Raw genomic sequence first — 14,348 nt, 5'->3', positions numbered from 1 at the left:
GTAAGGTAATCGACGGTGGAGCTGGAATCGGCATATATTATTCTCTTTCGTTTGCTACGTACCTAAACGGTGTCTGCAAAAACTAACATATACAGGCATGAACAAAATTCATAAGTGAGAGATGAGAAGTTCCAAAATGTATCATCTTTTACCAGTCCAATGTAAAATTTATTACACCCAAGGCAACTTATTTGAAATTTGTCGCTTCTTGTTTTATATATATATTAATTTCAGTTTACTACCCTCAATTTTAAGTCATTTATCAGGTGTGACCATTTTCTTTTATTTCAATTATGTGTGTCCTTATACTTTTAAAATTCAATCAGACTTAGACAAATCTTTAACTTTCCTTCAAACGTATGCTATTAAAATAATGAAATCAATATCTATAAGATGTTTTTGCTCCTTAAATGGTCATAAATTGAACAATGGGTCATCATTCTCTCATTCATATTTGGATCTTGACGTAGATCGTAGGCTCAAATTTATAATTTTATCCAGTTGTGAAGATTTTTTAAAACTTTAAGGGCACACGTGATTAACATAAAAAAAATGACACCTGATAAATGATATAAAGTTCAGGATAATAAATTGAAATTAATCCCTTTTTTTAAAAAAAAATCTTCTTGTCCATAGTAATAAGAAGAGTCCGTTGAAGAAACAAATAATTGATGCATGTGCTTCAGACATCAGAGTCCAGACTTGGTTGAATAGAGGCGAGGGATATGCCATTATGGATTCCCATGAAAGAAACAAGTATATGCCTCAATTTTGTGTTTCACAAAAGGATATGCCATATTACATGATAGTGATGATATTATGAGGAGATCTTTACAGCTGAAGATATGTCTTTCTCCAGAAAATGAGTATTGATCCACGGCTGCACCTTTTTGTTTTGTTGGGTGGAACTTGGAAACGTGTAATAAAACTGCAACCATTAAACAAAATAGACACGAAAATGAAAACCAACACTTTATTAATGTACTTGCATAGTTGCATCAATTTGTTATTTTGTAATCTTTTCAGCTAACCAAAAGCTGAGTACAATTAAAATCCATTCGAATTTTGCTGGCCTAGGTCATTTATCGCCGGAATATGGACAAAATTCCGGCAAAATGATCAATGCCAAGAAAATCGACGTATGGGCCTATGAGCTGGGTTAACTGTTTGAGAGCGTGTGGGAGCCCATTTGGATAGCGGATATAAAAGAATGTCCTTCCTCCTCCCATTGTAATTGACACCCTTTACCCCTTCCTCCCCAAATCCCACACCAAAACTCTCACTCTCTCTCTCTCTCTCTCTCTCTCTCTCTCTCTCACACACATCCGACACCATCTTCCACAAGTCTCTGCTCATCTTACACGGTTATAATCCACTTCACTACTGCTCTTTCTCTTCAAATTTCACTTTTATTCTTTGGATAATTTTACTATTAGAAAGAATTTGTGTAAGCAAAAGCTCCACACTTTGTTTAAGATGCATTGAGCCAATTTACTCATATTTCATGTGGATCATCTCACTGTTAGTTCCACCTGGTTTTGTCACTCTAAAGATTTCAACTGTGAATTTATCTGCTTTTTTTTTTTTAATGTTTGAGCTTGTATATTATATATATTCTTAGCATGTTTTTGCTTGCTTGTTCCCAGAATTTTGGGTATGGATTTGGTTCTGCTGATTTGAAGTTTTGACTATGTAAATATGTTAGTAAGTGCCAGAATTTGAAGATTTTGTTTTGCAGGTGTGTTTGAATTCCAGATAGAGGAAGCAGATATAGATGGCACATTTGCTTTCAACTTCGTATTCTGTAAAATTTACCTCTGGATGCAAACCCTACGCAAAGCCATTGATCCAAGACTCGGCCTTATTTCCCAAGTCTGTTACGTTTCAGACATCCAAAGCCCCATTTACAAGGCTCCTCTTGCAAGGGGAGAGGTCAAGAAGTAACTGCACAGTTCCTGCCGCCACACTCTCTGCAAATCGCGAAGCACCAAATGAACCGAGTCAGGGGATGCACCAGAGTTCTGGTGAGCCAACCAAATCGAAGAGGGTCATGGTCATTGGTGGAGATGGCTACTGTGGTTGGGCCACTGCCCTTCACCTGTCCAAGAAAGGTTATGAGGTTGCCATTGTTGACAGCCTTGTTCGTCGTCTATTTGACCAACAGCTTGGTATCGATTCCTTGACTCCAATCTCCTCCATCCATGATCGTCTCCGTTGTTGGAAGGCTCTCACGGGAAAATCTATTGAACTCTACATTGGTGATATTTGTGACTTTGAGTTCTTAACAGATGCCTTCAAGTCATTTGAGCCTGAGGCTGTTGTTCATTTTGGGGAGCAGCGGTCAGCTCCTTATTCCATGATTGATCGCTCAAGAGCAGTATATACACAGAATAACAACGTGATTGGAACCCTGAATGTGCTATTTGCTATAAAGGAGTTTGGAGAGCAGTGTCATCTGGTCAAGCTTGGGACCATGGGAGAATACGGAACTCCAAATATTGACATCGAGGAGGGTTACATAACAATTACTCATAATGGAAGGACAGATACTTTGCCTTACCCCAAGCAAGCAAGCTCTTTCTACCATTTGAGTAAGGTGCATGATTCAAACAACATAGCCTTTACTTGCAAAGCTTGGGGGATCAGAGCCACAGACCTCAATCAAGGAGTAGTATATGGTGTGAGAACAGATGAAACTGAGATGCATGAAGAGCTAATTAACCGGTTGGACTATGACGGAGTGTTTGGAACTGCATTAAATAGGTTCTGTGTTCAGGCTGCTGTTGGTCATCCGCTTACTGTGTATGGCAAAGGTGGCCAGGTAAAAGCTCTCTTGATGTCCCTTTATTATAACCACCTACATTTACAAACTCAGTTGGCTATGATACTGCCATTTACTAATACTTGTATTTTTTATATGCCAGACCAGGGGATATCTTGACATACGAGATACAGTCCAATGCGTTGAGATTGCCATTGCAAACCCAGCACTGCCTGGTGAGTTTCGGGTCTTCAATCAATTTACTGAGCAGTTTTCTGTCAATGAACTCGCTGCGCTGGTTACAAAAGCTGGGGAGAAGCTGGGACTTGATGTGCAGACCACATCAGTGCCAAACCCAAGAGTTGAAGCAGAGGAGCATTACTACAATGCCAAGCACACAAAACTTATTGAGTTGGGACTTAAACCCCACCTTCTTTCCGACTCTCTTTTGGATTCGTTACTCAATTTTGCTGTTAGATATGAGGATCGTGTTGACAAAAAGCAGATTATGCCCAGTGTTTCTTGGAGGAAAATTGGGGCCAAGCCGAAAACTGTTGCTGCATAGTTAAAGGGTAGATGTCATATAGCTGTATACGTATGTTAAGGATATTGTTGATCTTTGAATTATCTATCTTCTCAGTTGGTAGCAAGTTTGCAACTTCTATCATCTCATAAACTGTGTGCGGTCAGTGATTGCTCAGTTGCAATCTAGGAAATAGTTAATTTTCTGAGGCCAATCGTAATCTTGCAGATTTGCAAGAATTATTATCATTAGAATCATCATCTTCACTTCAGTAAGATTTAAGATTATTTATTACTCGATCTTCATATTGATAAGGTGTGACCTGTCTTGGAATCCAAGTATAACAAAATCAATTACAGAATCAAAATGAAACAAAAATCTGAGTTTCTATTGTTATTCCTAGCCAATGTAATTGATATTACTTTGAAATACAGAGTTGAGTAATATTACAAGCATTTACAGGAACAAAGTATTGAATTTAATGATTCATCTGCTGCTCCTGTGCCAAGTGGTGACTGCAACTGTACCGAGAAGTTCTAAATTTCATGATGTACACTCTTACAATCGTGAATTAACAAATCCATCTGCTGCTCTTGTGCCAACTGATGAATGTTTGAGCATAAAGTTGTGCTGGTTAAAATCTTTCTTAATGAAGCTTGACACGATTGAAGCTAACTCGTTTTGATGTGAAGTGAATTCATGATCAGCTCCTTCCACAATGTATAGTTTATGATTAGGTATGAACTTGTTGAACTCGTAAGCATCTTCAACAAGTACCGTCTTATCCTTTGATCCATGAACTGTCAAAACCCTGAATATCACAGATACTAACATCACATGATGTCAAACATGTTTCAAATCTGTGCCTCATCGTCATTGTCAGTGCGCAGGCACGGCGGATGCTAAACACAGGAGAAGATAATTTGCTTTCTCTCACCTGGAATTTTGATCAATTGACAGGCAGGCTGCACGCATATCAATCCTTAGCCGCTCCAACAAACTCTCTTGAGTTACTCGATACTGAAATGTGCCTATGAACAATTTATAAACTTTCATGGCTGGATGGTCAATCTGAAGAAAGAATCATTCAGATGCAAAGTACTTCCAACAGTGATTAAAATGCAAACCACTTCCACCAAAACTAGTCTTGGATGAAATAGACTCAGACAGTTGGCACATGATAGTGATGATACAACACCACTGTAGTTTTTAAGGAGATGAGAAATTTTGATGGCTTACCTCTTTTGTTCTTCACATCAATAAATCCGTCTTGCTTAATTCTTTGTAGATAATCTTTACCTAAGCGACCTTCAATTCCTCTTTCCAGATTAAATCGCCCAGAAATATTTACAACCAATGGAACATCCCTGTACTTTGCACCATACAAGATCACTGCATTTCCTCCTGCAAGAAACATGTAAAGCTAGAGATTTCAAAAATAATGATTTTTTTAAACTACCAACTCTGTCTTAACATCCTCTTTTGGTTCAAAAAATGAAGATTTGTTTCTGTATGAGCACAAATTATAGACGAACCTTTACTGTGCCCAACGATTGCAGTTATTGCATAATGACACCCAAGAAAGTGTTGAACTACTGCACGTAAATCATCAGCTTCTCTGCGATAGTTACCATACTGAAATAAACCTTCACTTTCCCTATCACGTATAGCATAAAGAGTTTCCTTATAAATATGACGCGAGAAGCTGTCCTACTTTTTCATGTTTACAACAGAAACAGAATGCCCTGCTATATGGACACTTCAATCCATAAGTTTTTCAAGGATCTATCCCTATAGATCACATGAATTGGAGTTAATATTACTCCTAAGCACTACCTGAATCCAATTGGAATTCAAAAAAAATTGTAAGAGAGCAAGGGAATTGTTGCAAACAGCTCACCCATTTCCAGCAAAGTCAAAGCGGAAAGCACTTATTCCTTGCTCTTCCAATGCGGCCGCAAGGTTCACCATAGGAATGTGTTCCTACAGATTGAGACCAAAATAAAATTTCTCACATTGTTGAAACAAAACTCAGTGTATAATTGCATAAACAATAGCAATTAGACGAAACACTGAACACTGAACAGCCCCAAATTACAAACTTGTATCAAGTATCAACAATCATCAGTGATATAATTTCATGGCACAAAACGAGGATCAGTTGGCAAATATGTCACAAGATGGTAAGAAAGAGCTGTTTATACCTTTGAGGAATGTAAGCCATGGCAGAACACAACGAGCTCCTTTGAACCCGTATCATGTAGTATCCCCACAAGCTTCTCCCCATGGCTGTTTTCTATGACAACTCTCCGCTTTTGAATCCCTGCACATCCAAAAATTCGTGTATACAATGAATGCAATAAAGACTCATTTTTTAACTCTAGAATTGCATCTATTCGATCAGAAAGTATGAATATGCACTTCTAAAAGTTTGAAACCAAAAGGCAAGTCAATTCAGCTTAAATTATACATGATATTCTCAAATTCAAAGATTCTAGGTTGCTGTTGAAATTGGGTATCGTGAAAGGGTTGCTTCGATCGACCACGAATTAGATTGCAAAAAATCAACGGAAGTAAGAGTCTGAGTAGGTTTGAGTACCAGGTTGTTGCCGACTCGCCCGAGTTACAGACATGGATCCCAGCTGGGCTGGAGTTACGAGATTTTGCCTCTTTGTGGCGCTAAACCGATGACAACTCCAACTCGGATTATTCTGGCCAACACTAAAAACTAAAACATCAACTGGTCGATTGATGATGATGAAATTTTAGCTACCTTTTTTACTGCTGCTTCGTTTTTTACATCAAAATAGAACCTGTGCAGATGCTTCACCAGCTCAAATATTAAAACACGAAATGACAGTGTCATCTACATCTCAAAGTCTCAAACATTAAAGTGACAGTGTTCTCTTTGTTTACGGTTTTATTCAGTTTGGCCATTTTGGTCGGAGATTTGATTGATTCTGCCGAAAGATCTGACGAGTGACCAAGATTTGAGCTCAAGCGCAAACATTTCACTGTAATCTGTAGCGACTAAAGTCGTCTGAAGTGCTCAAGGGAAAATTGAAAAAGCAAAATCTGAGCATACATCGAAAATGCATTATTCTTTCATAGTAAAACAAGAACCTTCAACAAAAATTTTCAAAAAGAATCAAAAATAGACTGGACGTCCACCAATTGCCTTAATCCCCTCGCCAGTTAACTCTTCTACAACTCCCTAGTCAATCTGACTATGGCAATACATAAATTAATCCCCAACGGCACCATTCTATGGTACACCATACAGAAAGGCTGGTAAGAAATTTTACTATATACACATTGATACTCAGAAATAGATACCTGCGACTCAACAACCTCACTCGTGCTAAGACGCAGGGGCCATGCCTTTTGATTTGGCAGCAGCAGTTGCGGCGGCGGCTGCTGCTGCTGCTGCAGCGGCAGCAGACTGAGCTGCATTGGGTGTTGATGGCGGAGACACAGGGTTTGACTGTGAGCTACTCTTTTCCGCGACCACTTGCTGTTGTGCTTGTTGATTTTGCTGAGAGTTCAAGTTAGCAAGCAAGACCTTGATCTGCTTTCCAGTGAGTGTCTCTTTCTCCAGTAAGGCATTAGCAAGAGCATGGAGCTCCTTGTGATGTGTAGTAAGTATATTCTTCGCATTGTTGTAAGCTGTTTCCAGAAGGCGCTTCACTTCTTCTTCAATAAGCAACCTAGTTTCTGTGCTCATGCTCTTCCCATTGTCGTCATAATTGTGAGTGACAAGCCCCACTTCTTTGCTCATGCCATACTTGGTAACCATTGCTCTAGCAAGAGAAGTTGCTTGCCGGAGATCATCAGAAGCCCCAGAAGTTACTTCACTTTCGCCAAAGATGAGCTCTTCTGCAACCCGTCCTCCCATGCAAACGTCAAGCCGGGCAAGCATCTGTTTCCGTGAGACACTTGTCTCATCCTTTTCGGGTAACTGGGCAACCATGCCAAGTGCCATACCACGTGGAACTATTGTCGCCTTGTGAACTGGATGAGCACCATCAGTATGGATAGCCACAAGTGCATGGCCACCCTCATGAAATGCTGTTAGCTTTCGGGACTCATCAGATATAACAGCCGACTTCCGCTCACTTCCCATCATAATCTTGTCCTTTGCATACTCCAGATCAGCCATGTTCACTGCCTTAGCACCATCCATGGCAGCCTTCAGAGCAGCTACATTGATCAAGTTGGCAAGATCAGCACCAGAGAAACCAGGAGTTCCTCTAGCAATGATCATCAGATCAACATCATCAGCCTTCAGAACCTGCCAAAAAGGGTACTTTAATCAGACTTACTACAACGACTTCTGGTTCTTGGCCCTGCTCTATCATCTGAATAGAATAAAATACCAGACTGCACATATGCACCGGAAGGAGGTCTGTCTATGCTTGTGGAGCCTAACTCACATAAATTAAAGAAGTCACAAACTAACTAATGGCATTTAAATACTGACTAAAATAACATCAAGAACTTCTTCATGTTAAGGGTTTTATTTCTTTGTATTTTTGTAAGGTTTAACACTGAACAAACCTCTAGCTTTTATAAGGAAACCATATTACATTCCATAAATATGACAACCGCAATTTCAAAGTTTAAATCAACACATGGAACAAAGAGACAGAGGCAACCGCAACAAAGCTCACTATTGAATGCATTTAACTTCTTCACAAGTAAAAGATTACCTTTGACATGTGAACTTCCATAATCTGCCTCCGCCCTACAACATCAGGATTGGGAACAACAATGTGGCGATCAAACCGTCCAGGTCTCACCAATGCCTTGTCCAATGACTCTGGGAAATTAGTGGCAGCAATAACAATAATTCCTTCATTTTGTTTAAACCCATCAAGTTCAACAAGTAACTGATTCAAAGTCATCTTCATGTACTGCTGATCCTTTGGGTTGCGACTTCCTCCTATAGCATCAATCTCATCCATAAATATTATACACGGTGAGCGCTTCTTTGCAGCTGCAAAGAGATCCCTCACCCTTCGAGCTCCAACACCAACAAACATCTCTTCAAATTCACTGCCGCTGCATGAAAAGAAAGGTACCCCTGCTTCTCCAGCAATTGCTCTAGCTAACATTGTCTTGCCAGTGCCAGGTGGGCCAACAAGCAAAACACCCTTTGGCAGCTTGCCACCAAGACGAGTGAAACGCTGGTATGAAGGAAACCAAGTTAGGGGGTAATAAATTAAGACTGTAGGTAGAAAAGGACATATACATTGCTGGGAAAGAAGGTAGAGAGAATCAGGAAGGACTCAATTCAACCAGTTCAGATATACTAGTTTTCAGAACCCAACCCTTCAAGTTCAATGATATAGTTTCATATTGAAGTGTCAATGAGCCGTCAAATTGAAACAATTTCTAGTCCATTACTGATTCATTGTATGTCAAACCCAAACTCAACTCAAGTTAAATGAGAAGTGATGAGATCGCCTATAAATCAAGAAACCAGGAGGCTCATGCCCAAGAAAATGTCAGTATTCCATATCAACTGGCTGTGCAGTTAAATGTAACTACCTTAGGATCTCGGAGATAGTGAACAATTTCTTCTAGCTCTGACTTAGCCTCATCAACTCCCTTCACATCACTAAACTTTGTGCTAGATTCCATGCTAGGTTGGACCTCTTCATTCAGTCCAAGTCCTAAAAAGTAGAACAAAAATTTAAGAACAAGTTTCATCTTTCCAGGATGCATAAGAGAAATATAAAGCACCGAGAGATGGTAAGACCTTTGCTTATTCCTCTATCTTCAATGAGTGCTCCTACACCAGATATTAAAAGAAAGGCTAGTGCAATTGTGCGAACTGTCCGCCACAGCTGCTCTTTAAATTGGCCTCCTTCTCTGGCCACCATATGAATAGGTGCACTTGCGGTTCCAAGAACACCATCTTTTGTAGACTTTCCAACATTCCTAAGAACCGAGAAACCGCCAATGCTTTCTTCGTCCCTTGCAGAGTTGGCTACACCTAATGAATGTGTAAACAAATGTTAGTCACCAGCTCAAATTCATGAGATAAACAGGCAATAGAACTTCTGAAATACAGTTCAGTCAGCTGTTCTTCTCAACAAATGTCCAGAAACTCCACATAAATTTACAGAAAATAGAGTATTAGATTATTCCAGAAATGTTAAAGAACCATCGTCAAGCAAAGTTTCAACCATCTGGACCTTACTAATGATTGTCCAAATGTAACAAAGTCACACAAAATAGACAAACAAGACCACAACTTTGGGAGGATTAATAAAAAAGAAAGTATCACCCTGGTCCATTACCCACCTTTCTGCAATGTCCTCAGTAACTCGTTCTCATCCAGCCTGCCAACTTTTACCAATGATTTCACATATTCTGAAAGTGCTGAAGTGTTAGAATGCAGTGATGGTGTACTTTCAAATAATCGTATTACTTCTTCAGGATCATTTTGCCTGGACAGTGTTCTTAAATGGTTAAGTTCATCAGCATCATCAACTTCATGCGCCAAGCGAGCGAAATTGCGCACATAGCTTGACTGAAACCTCTCTTGAGTATTACAAATTGTATTCCCTGCAGAGGTTATCAGAAAATGATTGATTTCAAAAATGGAGATTCCACTTAATGCCTGGGAAAAAAGTAAGTTGTATTGTTGACTAGAGAATACACATGAAAGTGAGAAGAGTTGAGCACGAAATTTGAGATTGTCCTACCTCCAGCACCTCCTGCAACCCTGTTGACCGGAAAATATGTTCTGGCAAAAACTTTTCTCAGCTGTCCCAACTCTTTTTGATGCCTTGAAACCTGTTGTGAAACAAGAATCATTAAAACACACACACACACACACACACAAACTTTAAAAGGACATAGAGCAACAAATTGGAACGGAAATTTCAAATGGTGCCAAAGTAGCTAATAAAAAGAGCAAATCAAAAGTCCAAAGAGGCATAATTCCGTTACCTCCCACCTCTATCATAACTACCTAATTGTAGGGAAACGATTGAATCTCAAACTCAAAGTACAGGTCATCTATCCTCCGAGATTCTAAGACATTCAAACCTCACAATCTGACTGAGCACACACCTCTTTCTCAGCACAAAGATTCAGCCTTTCTTTAAAGCACTAGTGCGGAGAAATTGAGCAACAGGCAAAAGGCATTGGAATTTCCACAAAACAACCAATTTCTTAATGAGCTCCTCCATTTGCAAACATGGACTCAATCACACACTAACTCCAACCAAATTAAACCCCTAAACATACCGCAAACTCTTGATACACAACATGGGTACTGAAATTAACATACCAATTAGACTAGTAAACATATTATGATCAATCTAATAACTAGGGTTTCTAGATCAACATAAAGACTCAGACTGTTGGCGCTAAACAAGCAAAAAGGATCCAAAGGTTGCATAAAAATCAGAAATTGATAGAAACCCAACTCGGAATTCAACCCACCTGAGTCAGCAGGCGTCTCAGGGCCATATCCCTTGTTTGATTCGAAGCTCCTCTGTTTCTGAAACCTGGCTGTATCTGAAAACTTTGGATGCGTAATATAAAACGGTGGCGTTTCAATTGAGTGGAAATGGAACGAGGTAAAAGATACTAGGAGGAGAGAGATACGAGGGTGTTTGTAGTCACAACTACAAGAACATCAGAGAAGAGAGGAGGCTTAAGGTTCTTGTTTGCGCACGCTTTTCTGATTTCCTCCGCGTGTCTCTGTTTACTTTCATCGCGTCCTTTCTGGAATGTCTGTACTAGCCTTGTGGGTGAGGATATTTTGAGCTGACAGGTGAGGGTAGATTGGACTTCTTACCCGGCTGGTCTTTTTTTTGACGGGATGGTTCAAGAAAAATCATTTGGTTATTTCAGTTATATCTGCAAAGAAAAACTAGGATATTATCTTCTAGGGTCGAATTAACAACCAAGGATCTGCAAATCTTCACTGTACAATTCATAGACTTAGAAAACAATAGTAATCGAAAATAAGTTTGAAGTCTAATTTACTGCTTATTAGTTGGTGATATACTGTTCACGGGGCCATGCGGGAAAGACCCTGTTTTTTTGTTTAATTACATGACTACCACTGCTTATGAATCTGGTTATAATCTCTCTCTCCCAATGTTCTAAATATCCAGATATATCTCTGATATTATGAAAACGATACGATAAGTTACTTATCGGTCTATTATATTGGTCAATCTGAAAAATCAAGTCAAATTACAAGTCAAATTACGATATATCGGTTTGACCCAATATATCGGTGTTTTTTTATTTGTTTTTTTTAAACCACGTCGTTTTTAAAAAATAATTTAAAGAAAATAAAAATGTAGTCGATAGCATTCAATGATGAGAGTTTATGATGAATGATCACCTCTATTTTTATTAATTAATATTATTTATGTATTTTAATTGTCAAAACAATCAAATATTTTTTTTATGAAGTTTATTTAGTACATTTATTTTCTATAAGTTTTAATTTCTCAATTTATTTTGGTATATTTTGATGTATATGTTTATAAATATATTAAATTTAATTAAAAATTAGTAAAAACGATAAATCCGATATATCTCAATATATCCTCGTTATATCCTTATTTTACAAAACTAATACGATGTCGATAACAGCTATTTAGACCATTGCTCTCTCCCCCTCAAACCACTTTCAATGCTATCACCGGTTAGATTGCTTATATTAAGAATATTTAATTGTATCAATTAGGTTTTTACATGATTAATTGGCATAAATTTTGAATGTTGATGGTGCAATTAGCTCAAGATACTCATCAGATAGTAATTCACCAATTGTACCTATTTTTGGATTAGGGTGCCGTTTGACTTTCAATTTACAGAGGTTGACCTGAGACAATACCAATTTTGAATATCTAGGATCTTTGTACTGTCTATGAAACACAGACACGTGCTACGGGCAGCGTATTGCATGTCCGACACAGACACGGACACGCTCGGACACGCGAACTGATTTTGGACACGGCCCGGACACGCGAACACGCACAAACTCATAATAAAAGTGAAAGTGCTTATGGTGAGATTCGAACCTTGGTCATCCAATACACTCTACAACTCCACAACTATTCCAACAGATTCAATTTTTGTTATATTTATGCACAGTTTAATATATATAAGGAGAGAAACTCGTGATAAAAATAAGAATACTTGTGGTGGGATTCGAACCTTGGTTATCCAATGTACTTATCAGGTCCTTAGTCATTCTAACAAGTTATGTTTTCATCATTTTAATGCACACTTTGACATATATATACATCTAAAATTCTAAATACTTTCAAATTTATAAATTAATTTATATATATTAAAAATAATATTTAATTAACGTATCCACCACGTGTCCGTATCCAAAAAAAATTATATATGACGTGTCTACGTATCGAATCGTATCCGTGTCCGTGCTACTTCGCGTACTATAGATTTTTTTTTCTAGAGCTTTACATGAGGTGTCTAACTGAATTATATACAGGCATTGTCCATTGTGGTTTTGTAGATATTACTACGGTTGCTTAATGAAATTTTGTGGTTCATATTAATGAGATTTATGGTACAGTAATGTAGCAAGTTTATTAATGATACAATGATTTTACTATGAAACTCATTGAGACACTCTGCAACAACTATCAACTAAAGCCCACTAAGTAATTTTTTCATAAAATTATGTTATTACAGATAGACTATTGTCAAGAAATAGTGCAACCCGCAACCGCGTGAGTACCGTACCTAGTAGTAGTTCATTTGTTGATCCATTGTTCATAATCATTATGAATAGTGCCGACTCTAACGACTTGGCTCAACTCGGCTTAGTGCGGTTCATATTATTTTTTTCACCTATTTACTCGACTGTTACTGGATATAAATTTTTTTAATCTTATTATCTCTTATTTTTCTCTTTTGATTGCTCTCTCTATCTCTCTTTTTGTATCTCGCTTTATTTGTTATTCTATCCACTTAAGTTTTTAAAATTTTAATTCGCTTACAATCAGACCCTAAATTTGGCGATGCACTGTTCAACGACTTATAAACATTATCGGTTCGGCTCATGTCCTACTTTTTCGCTTATTTACTCGACTGCTACTTAGTATAATTTTTTTTCTTCATTCTTTCATCTTCTTCTACTTTGATTGCTCTCTCTCTCTCTCTCTCTATATATATATATATATATATATATATATATATCTATGTATTTCGTTTTCTTCACTATTCTCTCTACTTAACCCAGTTCTAAAAAACTTACAATCAGACTCTAAACTAATAGACTATTGTCAAAAAATAGTGCGACCCGCGGCGGCTCGACTTGGCTAAACTTATGCCTTTTTTCACTTATTTATTTGATTGCCACTGAATATTTTGTTTCCCTCTTTCTCTCCTCTTCTTCTTCAATTGCTCACTCTCACTCTCCCTTTATGTAACTCATTTTGTTCGCTATTTTCTCCACTTAAACAGTTCTAAAAATCTAATACACTTACAATTAGACCCTAAACTAATAAACTATTGTAAAAAAAATTAGTGAAACCCGCAACAGCGTGCGAGTATCATAACCTAATAGTAGTTCATCGATAGACATTATGTAATAAATAGTGCTTTTCATATGTGAGACGATACATTTTTGTGTCACAAATATATGACTAGCGTGTTCTACTTGATTGAGTTTGATTTGTTCAATTTCACTCTTAATAATTGCTTAAATTTTATTTGCACAACATGCAACTACACATTGCGATTTTAGCCATTTATATAATTTTACCATTATACATCTATATAAGAGTCAATAATTTTATCCGTTCATATTGTGTCGTGCTCTGGAAATTCTTTGAAACAATGGTTGATTTACTTCTTTTGGACCGACTGACAAACCACATACAAAATAGCCATGTTCCGTTGTGTTTGGCAAGAAAAACAATGTCCAATTTGGTACCTTTTGCAAGTATGAATGTGTGATTTTCAAGCTATATCTCTACTACTATAAAGTCAGTACCCCAAGTACTACCAAATTACGAACTTCTAAAAATACATTTTCATATCTTATATTGACAT

General features: G+C 37.8%; 2 protein-coding genes across 3 annotated transcripts; one reads left to right on the top strand and one right to left on the bottom strand.

Annotated features, from left to right (window-relative positions):
• The first annotated feature begins 1,250 nt into the window (after positions 1 to 1,250).
• LOC126785213 (UDP-sulfoquinovose synthase, chloroplastic) lies at positions 1,251 to 3,583 on the top strand. The gene is made up of 3 exons (XM_050510834.1): positions 1,251 to 1,364; positions 1,739 to 2,821; positions 2,925 to 3,583. Exons 2-3 carry the CDS (start codon positions 1,775 to 1,777, stop codon positions 3,324 to 3,326), a joined length of 1,449 nt encoding a protein of 482 aa, XP_050366791.1. The 5' UTR covers positions 1,251 to 1,364; positions 1,739 to 1,774; the 3' UTR covers positions 3,327 to 3,583.
• LOC126785214 (ATP-dependent zinc metalloprotease FTSH 4, mitochondrial-like) lies at positions 3,575 to 10,986 on the bottom strand. Of its 2 annotated transcripts, XM_050510836.1 has the most exons (13): positions 10,743 to 10,986; positions 9,998 to 10,088; positions 9,594 to 9,857; positions 9,046 to 9,282; positions 8,835 to 8,959; positions 7,994 to 8,470; positions 6,777 to 7,575; positions 5,489 to 5,607; positions 5,185 to 5,267; positions 4,820 to 4,941; positions 4,524 to 4,688; positions 4,222 to 4,315; positions 3,603 to 4,095 (listed from the first exon to the last, which is right to left on the bottom strand). In XM_050510836.1, exons 1-13 carry the CDS (start codon positions 10,767 to 10,769, stop codon positions 3,843 to 3,845), a joined length of 2,856 nt encoding a protein of 951 aa, XP_050366793.1. In that variant the 5' UTR covers positions 10,770 to 10,986; the 3' UTR covers positions 3,603 to 3,842. The 2 variants fall into 2 exon arrangements, with proteins under 2 accessions (XP_050366792.1, XP_050366793.1); XM_050510835.1 differs by lacking the exons at positions 6,777 to 7,575; positions 7,994 to 8,470; positions 8,835 to 8,959; ... (2 more) ...; positions 9,998 to 10,088; positions 10,743 to 10,986 and adding an exon at positions 5,884 to 6,029 and having other exon boundaries at positions 3,575 to 4,095.
• Positions 10,987 to 14,348: the final 3,362 nt, after the last annotated feature.

This window comes from Argentina anserina, chromosome 2, assembly GCF_933775445.1.
Source record: "Argentina anserina chromosome 2, drPotAnse1.1, whole genome shotgun sequence".
Classification (NCBI taxonomy): Eukaryota; Viridiplantae; Streptophyta; class Magnoliopsida; order Rosales; family Rosaceae; genus Argentina; species Argentina anserina.
The sequence above is the reverse complement of the archived record's forward strand: the minus strand, read 5'-3'. Positions and strand labels throughout refer to the sequence as shown.

What these genes read in the sequence shown, in the direction of transcription:
- LOC126785213 (XM_050510834.1), top strand. Translation starts at nt 1,775, where the DNA reads ATGGCACATTTGCTTTCAACTTCGTATTCTGTAAAATTTACCTCTGGA. An exon ending in TGTATGGCAAAGGTGGCCAG is followed by an intron (nt 2,822 to 2,924) that starts GTAAAAGCTCTC and finishes TTTATATGCCAG; the next exon opens with ACCAGGGGATATCTTGACAT.
- LOC126785214 (XM_050510836.1), bottom strand. Translation starts at nt 10,769, where the DNA reads ATGGCCCTGAGACGCCTGCTGACTCAG. An exon ending in ACTGAGGACATTGCAGAAAG is followed by an intron (nt 9,283 to 9,593) that starts GTGGGTAATGGA and finishes CACATTCATTAG; the next exon opens with GTGTAGCCAACTCTGCAAGG. An exon ending in AGATAGAGGAATAAGCAAAG is followed by an intron (nt 8,960 to 9,045) that starts GTCTTACCATCT and finishes TCTACTTTTTAG; the next exon opens with GACTTGGACTGAATGAAGAG.